The sequence below is a fragment of the Juglans regia genome, chromosome 2, assembly GCF_001411555.2.
Source record: "Juglans regia cultivar Chandler chromosome 2, Walnut 2.0, whole genome shotgun sequence".
Classification (NCBI taxonomy): Eukaryota; Viridiplantae; Streptophyta; class Magnoliopsida; order Fagales; family Juglandaceae; genus Juglans; species Juglans regia.
In genome coordinates this window covers 35,170,404-35,191,326 of record NC_049902.1, presented here as the reverse complement: position 1 = coordinate 35,191,326, position 20,923 = coordinate 35,170,404, and the positions used below count along the sequence as shown (strand labels likewise).

The 20,923-nt window shown below is 33.5% G+C and overlaps 1 protein-coding gene across 1 annotated transcript; it reads right to left on the bottom strand.

The window, feature by feature from the left end:
- Positions 1-10,225: 10,225 nt before the first annotated feature.
- On the bottom strand, positions 10,226-12,742 carry LOC109014236 (indole-3-acetic acid-amido synthetase GH3.6). The gene is made up of 3 exons (XM_018996619.2): positions 12,284-12,742; positions 11,176-12,104; positions 10,226-11,067 (listed from the first exon to the last, which is right to left on the bottom strand). Exons 1-3 carry the CDS (start codon positions 12,604-12,606, stop codon positions 10,481-10,483), a joined length of 1,839 nt encoding a protein of 612 aa, XP_018852164.1. The 5' UTR covers positions 12,607-12,742; the 3' UTR covers positions 10,226-10,480.
- Positions 12,743-20,923: the final 8,181 nt, after the last annotated feature.

Here is a 20,923-nt window from a genome sequence, read left to right as displayed (position 1 = left end):
TAAGTTCAAGAGACATCTGAGTGCACACGATTGAATCGGCTGGGCCTCATTCAATGACGTGTATAATTTATTGGTTTCGTTGCAACCTAGTACGGCTTCGTTTTCTGATCTTTAGTTGCTTATTTCCAATGTCTAGTTTTCTACATTCACGTATCTCATGTTTTAGACCCACCCACAAAAACCCAACACTGTTCATGCTTCATTCAAGTAACTTTTTGCCCCTCTTTTTTCTTAAGCTAATTATAGTTTTAGAACGTAAGAGGGAGGGGAGTGCATTCAAAATTTCAAATCCCTTTTTCTTTTCTTTCTTTTTTTTGATTGGAGAGAAGGATTTCAAACTTTAAGCTTCCATTTTGAAAGCTAGAGGTGGAGGTTATATCAATCAGACCACAAGCTTTTACTTAAACAAATTGAACAATATATAATATGGATGCATCATGCGTAATGAGGTGGAATGAGGTTTAGGTAGGTCACAAATTCCAATCTTTTTTGGTTTTTTATTCTTGAAATCGAACGGTGGCAATGTATGCAGAATGCACTCATGTAACATTTTGGTCCCCTCTCCGATCCCCTCCTTTTCCTCTGCCTGATCTCTCCTAATTCGTCCACTCGAGAAATTAATGAATTTCGGAGGAGTAGATCAAGCGTATGATATAAATATTAAATACTCTCACATATATACATCTAAAAATATCATTCTTTGAAGCAAGGGGATAAGTACAATATCCCCAGAAGACAAAACAATAATGCTAGAGAAGATGATTGGGTAACTGATCTTTATTCTTAAACTAGTACTCTTTCAAGCCCTAATCATATTATATAGAGGTAGGAGAAAGTGTGACCTAAAGACGTTGTCATGACAATTTTCTATCAGCCATGTTGATGTTGTGGTCCTTAATCTCATGCACGCAGATCACTAGGTGGCTAATATTTGAGAAATGCGAGCATTAATCGAGTTAAGAATATTATATATATAATATAAGGTCAAGACACTAATTAAAAGAGTAGTTCTGGGCGGCCGGCTACCTGATCTTCATATCAAACCTGTCTCTCGACACTGTGCCTAACTGCATGCATCATGATGTTTTCTCTCTATCCTCATCATCAACACATATATGCATATAGGTGGTCGCCATTGTCGTAAGCAAGCGAATAAGATTTAGTTGAATCTTTTGCAGTGTTAGACATCAGAAAACATGTTTTCCTCAACATCCATTTATAACGAATATTAATTAATGACAACTATTAAAACTATCAATCATACTTTGAAGAAGCAGGCGTGTACATATATATAAGAGCTAGGAATCTCAGCATGCAGTGCAGTAATATATATATATATATATATATATATTTACACATATACACACACACAGGGCATAATATCCTATATATCCAAGAAAGTTTAGGAAAAGATCAAAAGGGCCAAATTAACAGAATGCAATATTTCAGGAGCCAGCCTTGTATTGAAGTGGTCCAATGCCTGCAATAAAACCGGCATCACATTCGGAGCGAGTTCATACCAGCTAGCTACTTTCTGATCAACATGAGTCCAAACATCATATATATATATATATATATATAACAACAATTATTTACGCGTAATTATGCTTTGAAACTGCAATCATGAACCGAGGAATCTGGGCAGTGAGCATCTACCTCACATTTTAAAGGAATGCATTGCATTATTTTAAAACCTAACACTGAAATTAGAGTGGTCCAACGTCATTAATACAACCTGCCTCAGCTTTGGGGTGTATTTCTTATATTATTTTCCAGTCTTCCACTTCTCCTGTAGCATCATTGAATACGCCATGTTGAAAGCAACACAGCAACTAAAGAAGTTGAAGATTAGGGTAAAAAGAAGCACGATAAGCTAAAGAAACAAAAAAGAAGAAGAAAAGATTCAGTGCTATTTATTGTCTATTTTTCTGACTGTAATTAATTAAGACTGGACATCATCATGCAAGACTACGGCACATTTGTTAGATCTTCTGGGACGATCGACATGAAGAACGCAATAATAATCGAAGGCAAAAGGAATATTATTCTTTTCTTTCCATATTTAAGAATGTTAAAGTCGAGCAGCAATCAGTGATGAAGCTTAAATATTATTATCGAAACTTTTTTTAAAAATATAAAATATAAAATATAAACCCCGATTGGTCGTCAATAGATCAGTACTGCAAATAAACAACAGGCCAGAGTAGTGATCTTATATGAACGACGAATGGTCGTGTTTTGATGGCTATATACATACGTACATATACATATATATTTATATATACGTCTTTATCAATATATTATATAGTACTGCCTAAGTGCCTAAGTCTGTTTTCAAGTACATAAATATATATTGATCTGCAACATCTTTTCAACTTAATTTTTTTTTTTTATACACATTATGATTCCTTGTGGTTTTACAGCTTTGACGTAACTATCAAAAAATAGATTAATTCAGCAATGCTAGATGTTAGGAGGACATTAACATCCATATATACATAAACTGCTCAACGATCCCCAACAGGATATATAATATTATGAAATTGCAGTACTACTAGTCATCAGGAATCTTAGCAGAATGGTAACATATATATATATATAATATATGTATATATATAAGCACGCATGTCTTCTAGAAACCACATTAAAATACTAACCCAATATATATATATATATATATATATAAGAAAATAAAAGGCGTTTTCGTGTGGGCATATTAAATCTAGAACTTATAAAAATTTCAACTTGCTAGAAAGCCTGATCTGATTGGGTCTCCTTGGCCAATAATATTAAGATGAATTAGGTAGTTAGTCGTGACATCATTGTTTATAATCTTTGTTTTTTTTTTTTTTTAATTAAGGTTCACAAAGATTATGTATGAGTAGATGGTGGTACTGAATGTTATCATCTTGCGATTTGTTTGATTCTTTCAAACCATATTAGGTCTGACACTTATTTAATAATTCAATATTAATCGAACACAAGAAGCATGTTTTTCTTTTTGAAAAAAAAAAAAAAAAACCTGGAGACCACCACGGATAGTTACAAAAACACTGTTCATGACACATTTTGGGCCCGGAATGGGCCAACCAAAGAGATTGTAAGGGCCCAGCTAGGAAACAAACCAGATATCTCCCCACGTGCGGGGTGGTGTTTAGCTGGGGCCAGTCAAATTTCAATATTCCTTCAGGGTCCACACGTGTTTCGAGGCTACTGTCTTTTAGGATGGCCACGTGTGAGGTGACATCAGATTGTGCCGTCTCAATGACACAGGTTAGGCCGTCGCCTTCGTCCCGCCGATCCGTAACATTTTCACGTGAGTTTTGGGCCAACATCTAGTCTTTAAATAAGTGGCTCTTGTTTAACTGGGCTTCTTCTATGATTAATATTGTTTTTATTAATATATTACTATATTTATATATATATATATATGAGAAATTATTTATACAAGTTTCAAATAGAAGAGTCTCATATAACTATACAAGTCATTGTAAAAAAATAGATCTCACTTTAAAAAAATATAAAAAAGACTATTATTTATTAGTGAGATCTATTATTTTACAAAAGATTTATATGAGATTTATCTATGGATAGTGCTACAGCCCCCGCTGGGGGCTCCCGCTGGAAGCTCCCGCTGGGGGCTGTAGCATGTATTTGTTTGTGTTTTTTTTTTTTAATTGTTTTTTATATAAATTTTTTTAATATTTTTTAATATTTTTAAAATATAAAATAAATATAAAATATTATTAAAAACACTTTCTTAATCAAGAAGTAAAAAAAAAATTATTAAAAAATACTTCCTTAATTATGAAGTAAAATAAAAAAATATTAAAAATATATTTTTTATTTTACTTCTTGATTAAGAAAGTATTATTTAATAATATTATAAATTTTTTTATTTTTTAAAAATATTAAAAATTATTAAAAACATCTATATAAAAAAAGAATTAAAAAATACACATATAAAATACACTAGAGCTCCAGCATTTTCCTTTATCTATTTAAAACTTGTATCTAGCATTACTATATATATATATATATATATATACACGTGTTGCCCAATATGGGGGCTCCTTTTTATTTGAATTTTCCACTTTTGACTCAGTTGGGAGAATGGTGATCAAACCATATACCCAAAAAAGGGAAGAAAAAGGAAAAATAAATATAATATCTTCTCAAGTTGCAACTCTTATCTACCCAAAAATAAAATATTGTAATGTGGGTTTGAGGGTGTTGAAAGCTTTGAATCTTTTGAAGCCTGTCGACGTGTTTATTATTTTTTAACTTAAAGAATAATTATAGGATGTACTTCGTATATCATGTATATATTATAGTACTCGGGCTTGTTTGAATAGAGAAGTGATATCATCATTCTAATTTTTTTAAATTCTTGCACAAAATATAATAAATAATTTAATTTTTTTAAATTTTAAAATAATAATAATATTAAAAAATAATATTCTAATAATATTTTATTCATATTATCTTACTATCCAAACGAGCCCATTAACATACTGTACAAATTTATTGATAGGTCAGGAAGCCTTATATATTCATAACTAGCACAAAAGAAATTCGTGCTTTGAATTTTTGTTTTTATAGTTGTAATTAGTTTTATAACAAATGGTGTATTTACAACTTATAAGTAGAAAGACTGTTAAAATCTAGTATTTATTTAAACAATTTTAATGACCTAATAAATTTAATATTGCATTATTCAATAGTTCAAGAATAATTATTCATTTATATATATAAAAAAAATAATAAGCATTTGTGATGAATTATTTATGACGATAACGATTATTTACGATAAAAATAGACTTATTTTAATAAAAAAATAATTATTTTTATTAAAAATAATTGATTACGAATAAATAATTTTCTTTCAATATTTAGAATTACATGTCATATCAATATCTTATCACGTGGGACGCATGCGCACACATGATGCAATTAGTTAAAACTGCACCAAAACGGAAGCGTTTGCTTATGTATGTGAAAATAGATAGATAATTTATACTGTTAATTATTTTTATAATTTTTTTATTCATATCTTATGTATGTATCTGAGATAAATACATGATATGATATAAAATAAGAGGGATGCTACCTTGTCGTTTGAGTAGTATCGCTTATTTATACTGTTAATTATTTTTACTTTGTCGTTTGAGTAGTATCGCTTATTTATACTGTTAATTATTTTTATAATTTTTTTATTCATATTTTTTTAATATATTTAAATATTTAAAAAAAATAAAAAAAATTAATATATTTAAAATTATTTTTTTCATCATTAAATATTAAAAAAAAAACACTGAGCGGTGGAATGGAAAAGTAAGTTTTAAGCAGCATAATAATTTTTTTCAAAAAATAATTATCTCCCTGGCCAAGTAATAATGGATCGGATATATCTCCAAAAAGCCTGCTACAAATTTTTATATATAAAGTGTGTAAAAGAAAAGAAAAAGACCTTGGTTTTATCTGGTTGATCGCTCATCACAGTTGATCATCCACTTTTAAAAGATATATCTGTCAATCTTGCTCTCGAAAACCCAACTGAACAATATTTTGATTCATTCATTCTCCGGCCTTTCTGATCACATTGCTGTCAACCTTTCTTTCGTATCAATCATTCTATGCTTAATTGTTGTTACAATTATTCTCAATATTGGCTGCTCTGATATATTATTTTTCACTTTTATATATGTTTTGTCTTGTCCTGATGATCAGTGCAGACGTTATAATGGCCATCTCTTTCATTGTTGCACTAATTGGCTCTAAAGGTATTGATAATTTTTAGTCAGTCCCAAAACTGTCCATGTCTTATTAGTCATTCATGCATCTTTCAATCACTCTCAAACCTGTTTTTTCACCATCGCTGTTGATCAGATGCATATATGCTCGCTAGAATCCTTTATAACCTCGCCTCTCTCACTGATTCATATAAATTAACACTTCATCGATCCATCCCTACTGGCTTTCTTATGTCTTAATTATTTTTGTTTATTACTTATTATAATTAACTCGATCAATTGATTCCAAATCCTAATTCCCGTTGTATGTATGCATAAAATAAAAAAACTCATGTATATAGGATCCCAAATGTTCACAACATGAATCTATTAAAAATATGACATATCTCAGCAAATATTCTTGAATGTTTCAAGCTTATCCATAAATAAATAAATAAATATCTAGAAATCATTTACATAAATGAATAGAATGCCAATTTAGGAGTTGTTTGGATACAAGAAACCTATCAACTTATTTCATTTCATTTTATCTAATTATTAAAAAAATTTTAAACCCCACACAAGAAACAATAAACAATTTAATTTTTTTTTAAATTCTAAAATAAAGATATACTAAAAAATTATATTTTATTTAATTTTTAACTTTTATCTCATTTCATATCATCTCAATTAATTTTTTGAGTTATACCAGAAAGTATGGTCATCAATTTTATTATTTGATTGATTTGATTTTAATGCATACATTGTTGTAGCTTGCAAGTCAATTCTCAATCGTTTCATTCTCTTTATTCACATGAGAGTATTAGTATTAGATTCATTATTTTTATCTTTAAAATTTAATGAAAAGTACATATTTTTTATAAATCTAAAATCTCTTTATCTATAACTCTACATTGGATTAGTTATTAGATTCATCCAAATAAAATATAATATTATTTTTTTAATAATAATATTTTTAATTTATTTTTTTTATATTTTATAATTACACTAACTATATGTTCATTAATAATTTAATTTAATACTTAAATTATTATTTCCTAATTTAAATATATGGTGGCTCAAAATAATAATTTAAATAAATAAAATAATAGTTATAAAGTGTGAATTGTGAGTCTTTAAATTTAAAGATGAAAAAAAATATACTGTAATTAAAAACTTGACATTTGAACATATGATGAATCTAATATTAAAATTTTAAAACTAAAATTATCAAATTTTGAAGATTTGACTCATCAATGAGTCAAATATTAATGCTCTAAGTAGCTCAATTATATTTTTTTAAAAAAAATAGGAAATTAAAAACCTGACTAGTTTTTATGTTTATTTCAATGTAAAAGAATTTTGAAACATAATTTCGTGTTTCCAAAAAAGAAAAAACGCAGTCTCAGATCTAAACCGCTTGTGATGCACGTAAGGAGGGGCCGACCAAGAGAAAACAGCCCCACGTGGATCGCTGTGCTGTGATTGGCGAAATCCATGGGGGTCCCACGAACAGCCCTGTGTCTTAATTCTAGGCTCGACCCTCTATTTAAAGCGTCAGGTCAACGCTGATGCTTAACACGTGGCGAGATTTTATGCATGGTCCCCCACTGAAGAGCTTACCCCCATCAGAATAATTTTTTTTTTTTCCGGATTCCACGCTACTCGGGAGCCGTGACTGCATGGTCCGTGGACCCCGCAGACAATGCGATCGTTGGTTACGTGGATCTGTTCCCTGCCCCTCCCAAGTCCTCCTCGCCGTTTATTTGGCATTGCATTTTTCTTTTTCTTAAGCACGAAAAAGAAAAGAAAAATATATGTATATAGATATTTTAAGAAAAATAAAAACGTAATTATCTTCTTTTTATAATGAAGAAAGTGATTGGACAGCAGTACAGTCTCCCATGTTTGGCCTTTTAGCGGCATCACTTTATTGGGATTGTTTTACCACAAGTTTTTCACTCAAGTGTCAACTGACTCAACTATACCTTTTCTTTTTTTTTTCTTTGTTACTTTTAATTGGTCACTACGGCAAGATATTTTGCTACAGCTGGACAACTTCCATCAATATTCAATGGAACTAAAAAATAATAATAATAATCTTAGGATAAGTCAAAATAATTTGTGCTATTTTTAAGAAAAAATTAGTCATTATTTACTATTTATTATTTTATATCTTATAAAAAATACCTTCATATTCTATATAAAAAAAAAATCTATATATCAATTTATAAATTTAATTTTATAAAAAAATTTTGTGAGCATGAATCATGTCGAAGCACTAAAAATTTAAAACAACTAGCAAGCTAGCTAGCCATCCGATAAAGTTATAAGCATAAAAAACATTTACCGAATTCATAGTAATTAAATTACCATTTTACTTCTTACAACCAAGAAATTCATAGTCCAAGTTGCTTTCAAATGTCTGCTGATTAGTGATTACAAGCTTATCCAAAAATCAACCTTATCATCAACGTATTACGTGAGACAGTCAGGAAGCACTTTGCCAATGAAAGCATAGAGTATATTCTAAAAAGAGTAAGTTGACGAGATAGGAGACGGCTTCGGTGTGGGTTTTCTCGGTTCATAAATAAATTTAGATAAATAACATATATATATATATATATATATAAAATTTTGTGTAAAAAATTATAATGGATATTCGGAAGTGATTTAATATTTTATCCAATTGAAATCATGGTAAAAATATGTGGCCCGAGTTCCGACGTGATTAATCATGATCAGAATTTTGCACCTAGCTAGCTCGCCGATTGCATTTGGGTGGAATTGGCATACGTGAACATATATTCGTGTTGATCAATTTTGGAGGTGCGCATGGAAAGTCGGCAAGTAAATGGAAAATCATGAAGAAGACAAAGGCGTATGAATGATACAGTTGCTTGCACCACTACTGGAACAGAAACAAAAAAGACCTTATCCCCAACCTGAAGTGCTTTTGAAGCTTTTTTCAATCTGCAACCTGAAGATTTGTCTGTGAAGAATTGTCTCTTTTTTCTATCTTTTTCTGGTGTTGTCTGGGGGGACTACTGTTTTTTGTCGACTCACAGCACCTTGAAAACATTTTCAGGAAATCAAAAACTGTTTTTGTTTGTTTTCTCATACAAAGGCACACACAGGCCAGGAACAGTCTTCTGACTCTACCCTCATCTGTCTAGTCTTGGCACTCCAATACAAAACTCCCTTGCCCTTCCACCAGTTCTTGTCTTTTGATTGGTTGTGCAAATTCCCGGCTAGTTTCATGGCCGGAACAGAGATGGGTCCTAGTGTTCTTGCGTTCAACGTCACTGATCATCGCAGAGAGGTGGCTCCATTTTTTTTTTTTCATTTTCGATCTCCAGGTGCTGAATACATCATGGGTGGGCTTAAAAGTGTATTTTAGCATGCAGGCATGCAATTTTGGCATGTACATAAATACATTACAGCTGCTTACTTCATCACATGAGTTGAATATAATATGATCTAGACTTGACCAAACAAATAGGAACAGGAATCCCAAAACCAGGCGGCAGGCGCATGAGACTGATAGATATGTATAATATGATATGAATGCTTTTAGGTTATCCATCCACAGTTGGAAATTAATGGTCATATATATATATTAATAGATCATCCCATCCAGAACTGTATTATTTATTTACTTTTTTCTTTTTTTTTTGTTCATATAAGGCCGCTGCCTTTATTAATAGTCATCTAACAAGGATTTTTTTTCGAACACCGACTTATAACAAGGAATTAATTGGTTTAATTTAAATATATATGACTTCCTATAGAAACAAGTCCTGCCCTAATATTCTGGACCAACCAAGCACATGCAAGGCTACAGTTGTGTTCGGATGAAGACGGAAATAGCTACCATCCATTTTCCTTTTTAAAAAAAAATATATATATATATGATTAACTTTTATTATGCCAGATCAATAATTATCATATGCCGCACGTATTGATAAGTACTGGATATATCTTGGTGAATAGGTTTTGTTCCCTTTTTATATATTGTGTCTTGTGACATGGATATATATATAGTTTATTTAATCAATGGGTCATTTGACAATACACACAGATAATGGAGAGAAGCTGTATCCGACCAAAGGAAAGGAAAGGAAAAGAAAAGAGATTTGCGTTCCGAGAGAGAGAGAGAGAGAGAGAGAGAGAGAGAGATAGCTTCGTGTGTCATGTGGACAAGTCACTCGACAATTGGATTAGTTTATCTTTAGGAGACTGATTTATACCTAGACTAAAACACAATTACTATTAGAAAAGTTGGGTGTCCTTTTCTTGAAAATTATGGAAAAAGATAGTTCAGATCAGGAACTGGCTTTCTAGCGGCCGTTTTGGCAAGGTAGCCCATCAGACTTCAGTGGTCATGATTCCTTCCAGGAATATTTAAGAATCAAATTCGCATAAAACGTGATGATTATTGCAAGAACAACAGCAAACAACTGAAATAGAAAAGCGAGTTAAAAGAAAGAAAATAAGAGAAAGCTTTCCTTGAAACAGGAACCGTTTTTGTACATGGGCTAATTCAAAGTCTATGCATATTAGACAGCGACTAAAATATTCGGGAAAAAAAAATGAAAAAGGGAAACATTCAAGAGATGGGTTAACCTAAAATGGATAATTAACTTTTTTCCTAAGATGATCACAAAAACAGTTCTTGTGAACCTCCATGAAAGCTACCAAGACTGAGTACTGGTACTTGTTCCGCAGTCCCTGATCTTTAGTTTCCTTCAATCCTGATTGTTCCATTGCCTGTGGCCCGGAACCCACTTGGGACATTTGGGACTGAAGTAGTTTGACAGAACCCTCGAGTTCAAGAGCTCAACAATGGGTAAAAATTTCACACACCTCGGGGTCTTGTACTGGTTTATGGACGCCCCTAAGCTAATGGCATAATCCATGAGCTTATCGAAGGTCCCGGGCTCAACAATCTTAATCTCTAGGGGGCCAATTGACTTGTCAGAGACACGTCCCTGGCGGTACACGCTGTTGAGGGACTCTTCAATAGTCAAGCAGCAGTCCTCAAACACTGAGGGCGGAATTGGGGTTGACCCATTGAGGCTAAGCTCCCAGAATAGCACATAGTGGCCTGGGATTGTTGAGGTTTCCGCATGGCTAGTGTATTCAGCCAGAGTTGCATTAAATTGCATCAAATGGTTCACCGCATTCTTTACTGCATTTTGCAGCTCAACTTCATCAGTCTTGTCAGAATCAATGCTGAGGACCACATTTTTCCGGCATATGAAGTTGAACTGAGGGGCCTTGTTCTTGAATCCAGCTACTCGGAGCACATCTCCAACCCTATAGCGATAAAGTCCTGCAATATCACATACTCGTTAAGCACACACAAGTTCCAATATGGCAAAATATTGTAACTATATGCTTTAAATCGCGAGTTGTTTATAAAAGAACAGGAAAAACATACCAGAATAAGTGGTAACAACAAGCTCATATTCTTGCCCAAGCTTGACATCAACTAGATCCACTAACTCTTTCTGTTCTTTTTCACTGAGGGATTTAGGGACGGAGGGAGAGTAAGTGACCCCATTATTTCTGTGAACGGGCAGGAATTCGAAATAGCACATGGTGGGAATGAGGGTGTAGGAAACTTCACTAGGCTTGCAAAGAGGATTAAGGTTGACACCGAAGTAGCATTCAGAGGATGCATACATGGTGCACACAAGTGGGAGGCCATTGCTATAGTGATCAAGAGTTGGAATGTACTGTGACATGGTCCCAGTCACAATAACATCCACATACTTGGTGTTGGGCCACAACCTGGTTATGATTCCTTGCCAAGAATCTTTGCTACACTCGACTTCAATGAAATCTGCAAGCTTGGGATCAGGTTTTAGGATCTTCATGACAGCCTCTCGGACAGAAGGGTCAGTGATTTGGGGATTGATGTTTCCGGTTCTGATATCGTTGCAAAGAGAGGCCCAATGCTTCTCTAGGAAACGGATGGCGCGGATAAAACCAGAGGCAAAAACAGCTCCAACCCTTATAACTTCCTTGTTATGGCAGAGGCCACAAAGTAGTTGTGTATACATGCTTTGGTAGGAGTCAGGGCAGAGGATGGTTTCGTTTGGGCTGGTGTAGTTCGTGTAAGGGTCATATTGCCTTTCTTTGAAGTGGGAGCTTTTGTAATAGCTAGTTAGAACAGGGCGAGCCAAAAGACCTCCAGGTGTCTTGGCCTCGGATTTTATGAACAAAAAGTACATTCCTTTGCCTTCCTCTAGGCCAGCAACAAATTGGCTCATCACAGGCATCAAGAGGCTATATAGCTGTGACCTCCTTCCTAGTTCTTCTTCTATGGTGGGCATCAATTTTCTCTCTCCACCAGATGTCCCAGAGCTACAAAGCCGAATCCAAAGAAAAAAGTTAACCCATTTAGCGAAACCATCCAAAAACACCACTCACACCAACACCAACACCAACACCAACACCAAAACAAACCATTAAGCCAAAATAGTCAAAGAAATGTCAAACAGTTCCAGATTAAGCATGGAAAAAAAAGGTTCTTGCAGGCAGACCTCGTCAAGAACTCCGAAATGGGCCTTGAGCAGAGGATTGGGGAAGTGTCACCATTGGCAATACGAGTGATATCTGACTGGATATCCTCGTAGGTGATCACAGGCATGACTTTCTTGAAGGTATCGCGGTCAGTGTGACCTTTGAGGCCGTGCCTTTGCAAGTACTCTACGTTAGCATTGCGAGAGAGGATTTCGGAAAGAATACGCTTCTGAACTTCATCAGCGTTGGCCGTGACATCTTCAATGAACTGAAGAGTCTTCTTGTTTTTCTCTACAAGATTGTAGTTTGTGGGTTTCAATGAGCAGTTTGGAGCCTCAGGCATGGTGTTTCTTCCCGGCCCCTTTTTTCTTGGCACCGTGAAAGAGAGGTAGCTTTTCAAGTATATGGGAGGATGCTAAAGAGAGAGGGAGAGAAAAAGAGAGTGTGTTCGTTATAAACGGGATGATGCTTTTGTGCGTGGGGGAAGAGGAAAGAGAGCAAGTGGGTTTATATAGAGGCAGAGACCAAGCTGGCTGTGCTTCACCCAAGGGATTAGGAAGTAAACAAACAGTACGACCAAGGGTGAAAGAGTAAATTAAAACACTCTCTGTTATCTTTTATTTCCCTTTTAGAGTTTGAACTTTGAATATAATTATTTTTATTTTATTATTTATCTGAAAGTTCGAATATTATTAAAAATTTCGTGACGAATGTGAAAACGCACCACTAAACGGTGAGGCAATTAAAATTTACGGAAAAAATAAAAATATATTCATTTTATATAACTCATGTGACAAACTTCTATATTATCTATCATATTACATGTACATAATAAAGTCTGTCAATATGACGGCTTAAAAATTTGATGTTTTAATCAGTTTCCACATCACATACAAGTACGGAGAGATTACTGATCTGCTACTTTTGTCATCTGCTACCAGCTGAGCCTCCCTTAATGGACCATTTCTCCGCGTTGTTTCATTCAAATTCCATGCACCCACTCGTCGCCGTACGGCTTCACCCACCCTCGAAGTCTTTAAAATACTACTCGATCGGCTAATTTTAACTCGTGCACGCAAAGCCCATTTCAAATTTCTCCTTCTCTTCTCCAGAGGAGGAGACCGATGGGGGGTGCCAATCGTGGTGCTTGTCGTACAAGGAAACCCAGGATATAAATGCATCAAGCTAGCTGTTTCAACGACACAAACATGTCATTCTTAACCGACCGTATCCGATATTTAAACACGTAGTGAAATCCACCGGTTATGTGCGTGCTTGTACTGCGCGTGTTCCATAAAATACCGGCACCGACTCGCATTTTCCTCATCATACCCGAAAAACGGCCTTCTTTGCAATTTTATCGTATGGTATTTTTTTTTTTTTTTTTGCGTCCTATGTTTCTTGTTGGAGAATACAATTAGCAGCTGGCTGCCTAACTTGATAGATTGACAGGTGTACAGATAGGCCGAATGCATGCATCCTGTGCCTTGGCGTAGTAGTTTATGTGGTTATTTGCAAGAATTTTTTTTGGAGTAATGCTACGTGCAGTCATAAAATGCGCAACTGTCGTACAATCACTTTTAAAAAAGAGTGAGATCTATTATTAAAAAATTAATTTCTTTTCATGTAGATCTCATATTTATTCTTTTTTTCAAAGCGATTGCACGATACTTAAATTTTCACGACTGTAAGTATCGTTTATCTTTTATTTTTTACACCTTTATGCATTTTATATACATCATGCATGTACGTATTAGATGATAACAAAATTTTTTTCCCATCTTTAGTTAGCAAAGACAAAATTTTGATATAAATTATATATTGAGATTTTATTTATTTCTATTAATTGTTCTTCATGTTGTTCAAATTCAATGCCTTTTTTAGATGCACAATCGTGTCAAAATGATAGTGTCTGAATAAGAGTTTGACAAAAGAAATGACCGAATATGATTGATATTGGGTACCGGTGGGTGTGAAAAGAGGGAGAAAAGTAGGCTGATGAAAATCTTAGTATACAATTAACCTAACCACGACTCATGAAGTGGAAGAGAAAATAGATCACCCATCATCTACATATTAATTGCACCAATTATATATATATATATATATATATAATATTCTTTGGTTTCTGGCCGGCATTTTTGCTGACTATATATATATTTCTCTAAAGATCTATTTGATCACGTACGATGCCAGTTATGAGGATCAAAAGCGCTCTAGTTAGTGATCCCTAGATGGCATATATAATATCAAATGCAAGCAAAAATGGTTACAATTTTCTACTAGTTATAAACATTGATCAATTAACGTACGTAAGTTGAGTTAATGTCAACTAGCTAGAGAGGCCAGGTAATGGATATATTTATGATCGCTACTTGTGTGTATATATGTTTCTCTAAATTCAAACCATATATATATATATATATATATATATATATCGATGGGCCGCTAATATTTAAGTAGGACGAGATCTTATCCATTTCATTCTTTGTTTTTTATTTATTTATTAGGAATTTAGATAACTATTTGTTATAAAGGAAGAAATATTACCATATGTCGCAGATCAAGTTATCGATATACATATATAATTAGTCTTTATTTAACTCTAAATACTTAAATTTCAAGACCAATTACTTATACCAATTAGCCTTACAAGCTTAATAACTTTACTACAAATTAGTCAATTCAAATTACGTCAGTATCATGTACATGTGTAGATTATTGACAATGTATAAGAAATAACTACTGCACGGTTCTTTTGTCTTATGATAACGATTATGGAAAACAAAACATGATTTATTGATGTTACTCTCCATATTATTACAAAAAAATATTAAAGTTCTAGTGTCTTATGATAATATTAAATGTTTTAGGTTTTTAATTTGATGTATGAGTTTTGGTCCTTTATGATTATTTGTAACCTACAGGTGTCTATCTGTAATCACGATTTTTTTTTTTGTCACAAGTGAGAACTATTAATAAATTTGAGATACCGTCCTCTTCTTTAAAAAAAATAATAAGCACAAAGATAACACGTTTAATTCGATGTGGGAAATCAGAGCAAGATAAACAAAATGATCAAAATACTGATCTATTCGACTTGGTCAACCAAATGTATTTATAAACACAATATATTATACATATATCAAAGTACTCCATGATTTTCACATAATAGATCATATTTTTCATAATGAGTACGATTATATTCAGGTAGTAATTAGCCACCTGTCCTTGTACTCAATATCTAACATATATAATTTCAGTATCTTGTTTTAGGTCAAAGAAATATTTGTACACGCCATATAATACGCAAGACACCACAATGTCAACAGAGATATTATTAATTATCCATTTGATATTATGCTTAACCGAACACATTTGACCATATCTTCAATGCGATAATCATACTATACTATGTTTTTGGACTTTTTTAAGGTTAAGAATTAGTGATCATTACTCTCCCAACATGGAATAAGGGTCTGTCGAGGCTGTAAATTAGATTCAAAGTACCTTCTTTCACATAGACAAGAGTTTTGAGTAACTCGGCGCTTGATCAAGAACGATAGCCATTCTCATAAGATCATGTATCATTCTGTTTGTACGGATTCATATTGTTTCATTATTATATATACTGTTTCAGTCGCGGCTGATTATAATGGATAAGATGTAGCAAATATTTACACAATACTATCCTATCCCTCCAATTATCCGTATATATATATTTCCCTGAATTCAAGAGAGGTTGTTGGCCAAAGTGCTATCAAGCTGATGTAATGGCCACATCATCACATTAACCCACCACCATGAAAGTTTAGACTTTTGCCACGTGTCTGTGCCCCGCCTCTGTCGCCACTTGTTCACCCTCGTTTGCCCTTTTTGAGTCTCCCTCGTTAGACCCTTTACCTGAGGGGAATAGCACGTGTCGTACGTACACGGTACACCTGGCCGCTTGACTCGTCAAACTCCCCCACCGGTAGTATGATCGGATGGTCAAGAACCCAGCAAAAATTAGGAAGATACAATATTTAAAATCAGGAAAACAATTAGAGAAACTAGTAGTGGGACCATCTTGCTGGATGGGAGGAGAAATAGGAGGAAGGCGGGTGCACCGAGGCCGCAGGTAGGGCCGCACCCAAGTGGGAGGGCATTGTGCTTGGTGTAACTGTGAGGGTTTTGGGGAATGTTGTGAGAGAATGTGGGTGTGGATGTGTGTGCCTGTGAGGGAGTGTGGGAGACACAGACAGTAATGCAAATCTTTGACCGTTGACCTTTTATCCCAGATATTTTTGTTTACTTTCTTTATTTAACATCTCGAGGAATATATATATATATATATGAAAATTAATGGTAGGAATAGTTATAGTAAAAAAAAAAAAGGAAACGTGCATGTTACAAATCCTGAAAGAAGGCCATTTTATATTCTTTTCATATATTTAATTAATGCAAACCATGGAAAAGAAATGAAAGTTAAAAAGCACACGGAGTTCAAGAGTACGTATTACTGGATATTTTTGAGAAAAATGTGATGAGCGGCCAGCAGCTAGCTAGCTGTTGTTGGATGGAGTTAATTATATTTATATAAATAAAATGTTTGTGTTCATTAATTGGGACCAACCACAATATTGGCACGTACGTACGTACGTACATATTTAATTAATTATGGGCTATTAATTAGTTTATAAGCTTAATTATTATTCTCGTATATTTGTACATTATGGATCGAAGTACTAAACGTTCCGTACGTAGCTTGATCTGAATTATGAGTACATGACCTACCTACATGGATCCGGCTTAGTCATAGTTTAATTACCGACCTACCTAATTAAAATGCATATACATTAATTAATTATTTACGCATGTACGTACAATACTACGTAGTTTAAACTGCTGCTTAAACCATGCACTCTGATCTATTTAACTTATCTATATATCTCTCTATATATATAAAGAGCCTATGAAACAGAATTTTCTTATTTTAACGGAATATGCTAGTTTTCATTAACTTTTCATCCGTTTGTAATAATTACAGAACAAAGGGATACAATTGTATTTTCATTTACATTCTATTTATGGCTACTTTTATGATTTCTATTAGTTTCTATTCCACTATTAATATGTTTAAATATGCTAATAAAGTAGATTTATTATTAAATAATCATGGATTCAATTTTCAATTTGAAAATACGTTATAATAGGAAAACAGATTTATGTAGATTTATCATTTTATATTCATTATAATAAGAAAGTATTATAATAATTTACAAATAGTCTATCTTTCAATAACTTTTAAGATATATATTAGTAATAAAATAATAAAATATATGTACTTTATTTTTATTTTAATAAAATATATTAATGCTTTAAACTGCACATACGTGCCTCAGGCACGTAACATCTTACTAGTATTTATATATATATATATATATATATATATATATATATAGCAACACACCTTGCGGGGATCTTGCAGCACGTACGAGGTGTGCAAAAAATTAAATTAAATCCTCTTGATTAATTTTAATACAAGTTCCAGCCTGGAGCTAGCACATCGAAATATTTTGGCTAATTAAACTGCTATAGCTAGCTTTTTAAGACATTTTTTTTTTCTGTTCTTTTTAAAGCATCATTAACTTTATCATGAAACCCAAACTGTGGTCCCCGATATTATGTTCCCATGCATTTATATGTAACATGCATGGAGCAGATTTTTACTGACAGCACTAGCTAGCTAGCATAAATTAAGAGACATTAATCAACTGATGATCTATCTATATATATATAATAAAATTCATCACCAGATCGTACTTAAGCCAGGAACATCTTGCATTAATGCTAGCTCTAATAGACAATATTTGGGTTAATTCCCGTGATTAATATTTAAGTATGCGGCCGGGTATGACTTAAACCCTATTAATTAATTGACTATATGTATAGTTTCAAAGATTCATATATATATATCGATGTAAACTGTAAATATATAAGTACTATTTGCAAAACACATGCAACGTCTTTTTCACTTCATATCATGTATATATGTTTCCTAGAACAATCATGGTAAAAGGTGGTGGCCTGGCCCTTTTGACACTTCGAAAGACATTGAAGCTTGTGCATTGTATCTGTAACGCCCTTTCTCTACACGGTACAAAATCATGGTTTTGCACGGTAGTTTTTGCTTTTTGAAGACTACTGCATCTATGCCCACCGGAAGGAAGGCTCAGCTTCCAAGTTTTGAAATGATGGAGTCAGGACCCTGAACTTCTATGAGTTCAGCTGCAGCCCTACCAGTTTGTTGCATTATTGCTGGAATCTTTTTATCTTATTCAGATGAGAAAAATAATCTCAAGTAGCAAAATCATGAACGTCATGAAACATGTTGAAAACAATAAAAATGCAAATATATAAAAGAATAATGCTAGCTGGATGTTTCGGTGCAATTGCTTGCAATGCTTATTATGTCTCGATTGAATTCAATCCACTGAATCCATTCTGAGCCTACATGGCCTGGCCTACTATATATACATTGCGTGAAACTCAAGTCACGTACTCTAATAAGTAATGTGCGTATAATTCGATCGGTTCTCATGCAGGGAAGACGTTCAAGCCACTATACTGATCTATATACTTACACAGAATATATATGGTCGGTCCGAGGTGCATGTAATGGCAGACGAGTCGATCGAAATATCGTACGTATAGCAAGATCATCGAGAGGGTAAAAATTTTGGCTGCAGAAATTAGCTTTAATTAGGTTTTAATTTTATGGAAGCCTTATCACCTCCAAACATAGGTTAAAATTACTGGCAAGGATAATTAATTCATTAATTCCTTAATTATCTTTCCATCAAGCTTAACATTAATTCAATCCTGTACTTTTGTAGCCATTAAGATAATCTTAGGTTAATTAGTGGATGCCGCTCGTACGTAGGCGTTGTTATAATTATCAGGGTGGCACATGCATTTACTCACATCGATGGACATTAATTATTACAATGTAAAATCAAATATCTGTGCTGTTTGTCTATGAAGATCATATATATATATATATACATGAGACTTTCAGATTTTCACTTCTTTCTTCGCTTATCATTCTTGATCCACTTTTATATATATGGTGCCAACGGCCTTCTCACCGACATACATGCAATATCGGAAACTTGGCCGACATGCATGCATCGAGATCGATCATCATCGATCATACATAAAAAGATAAAAATTGAAATGATCACAATATATGTATAGCTATGCACGACGCAAGTACTTGGCTCGTACAACATCCGGACGTGCCCTGCATGCAGCTTTCAAAAGAGATGAAAAAAAACGATCGATAAAAGAGAAAAAAATAATATATATACCACCAAAAGGCAAAGTTTATGTCACTTTATCTAGCTTTATGTATGATAAGTATTATTCCATGTCGTCCACTTCATGCACCAAATAGATAACATAGTACAGCCATTTCTCAAAAGCGAGATCGCTGTCGAAAATTTCACTATCTCCAACGGAAGTACTGTCAAAAATCCACTATTGCAATTAAAGCTACAGGAGAAATCAGACACCCTTTTGGGGCATAGACTTCAATCAGATATCATATTGCACTCTCATGGCATGGGGAAGGTGATGTCCTTATCCAGGTCTTTATCCATTTGTAACCATATAAACATGTTGCCGATAACTTTGGCCTTTTGGACGTGCTTTATATCTTACTTTGATCTTTCACTTGTATTGTCAATTTGTCATTTACCCATTAGAGGAATATTGGGTACTGCTTCACCTTCATGGATGGTGATGATCATGGCCGGGAGGTTTACTGGTACAGGTCTTTATCCACAAAACTGTACGTTTGTGCACTCTTGTCGGTCAAGTGCCACAAAAAATTAGGGCACACTGTTCATGCCTCTGTAAGTCAATCCGACCTGTGCTAGAAGAATCCAGAATTATTCATGCAATGTCTAAATGCTTTTCACTAACAAAAGCAGCAACCAATAATTCTGTCACTTCAAAAACTCTCATGCATGTGCATTTAACAAAGTCAGGATCAATTTTACGTCTTACATATATTACTATATATAAAAGTTGATTTTCTTAATTATATTCCTGTCAATTGATTTTGTGACATGATCTCTAAGGGATGATATGCATTATCTGTTACTTTTAAACGTAATTTCTCAATCTTTGCAGCTGATAAATCCATGCAGTAATGGTATCCTGATCGATCATCAAAAGCCAATTTAAAGGCCGGCAGATAAAGACCGCTCATGAACCCTAAAAAATATCCACTCGCGCGGCGTACACGTATGTGTAGACTTAAGCTGTATTATTTGTGGCTTTTTATTAAAATAATATATAGGGGTTGATCATGAGTTGAGACATGTAATTAAGACACATTAATGTTAAGATCTAGTTAGATCTCAGATTGGCTTTTCAAAAGAGATCAGAATTATGAAAGCATGCATGCACACTTCCATTGTCTATGAAAATATTAATATATATATATATATATATTTATTTATTTATTTATAATTACAGACTCTATCTACTTGGGAAATTAATATCGTACCATATAAAAAAAAAAATCTTACACTGAAATTAATTTTGTTAAATACTGTACTTCGGGCAGCAAATGCGTAAGCAATAGATAATTACTATTGACATACAGCACT

Bases quoted from the DNA above. Each gene is read 5' to 3' on its own strand.
- LOC109014236 (XM_018996619.2), bottom strand. From the start codon at position 12,606: ATGCCTGAGGCTCCAAACTGCTCATTGAAACCCACAAACTACAATCTT. The intron at 12,105-12,283 runs GTCTGCCTGCAA...TCGGCTTTGTAG, and splicing joins ATTTCGGAGTTCTTGACGAG to CTCTGGGACATCTGGTGGAG. The intron at 11,068-11,175 runs GTATGTTTTTCC...GTGATATTGCAG, and splicing joins TGTTGTTACCACTTATTCTG to GACTTTATCGCTATAGGGTT.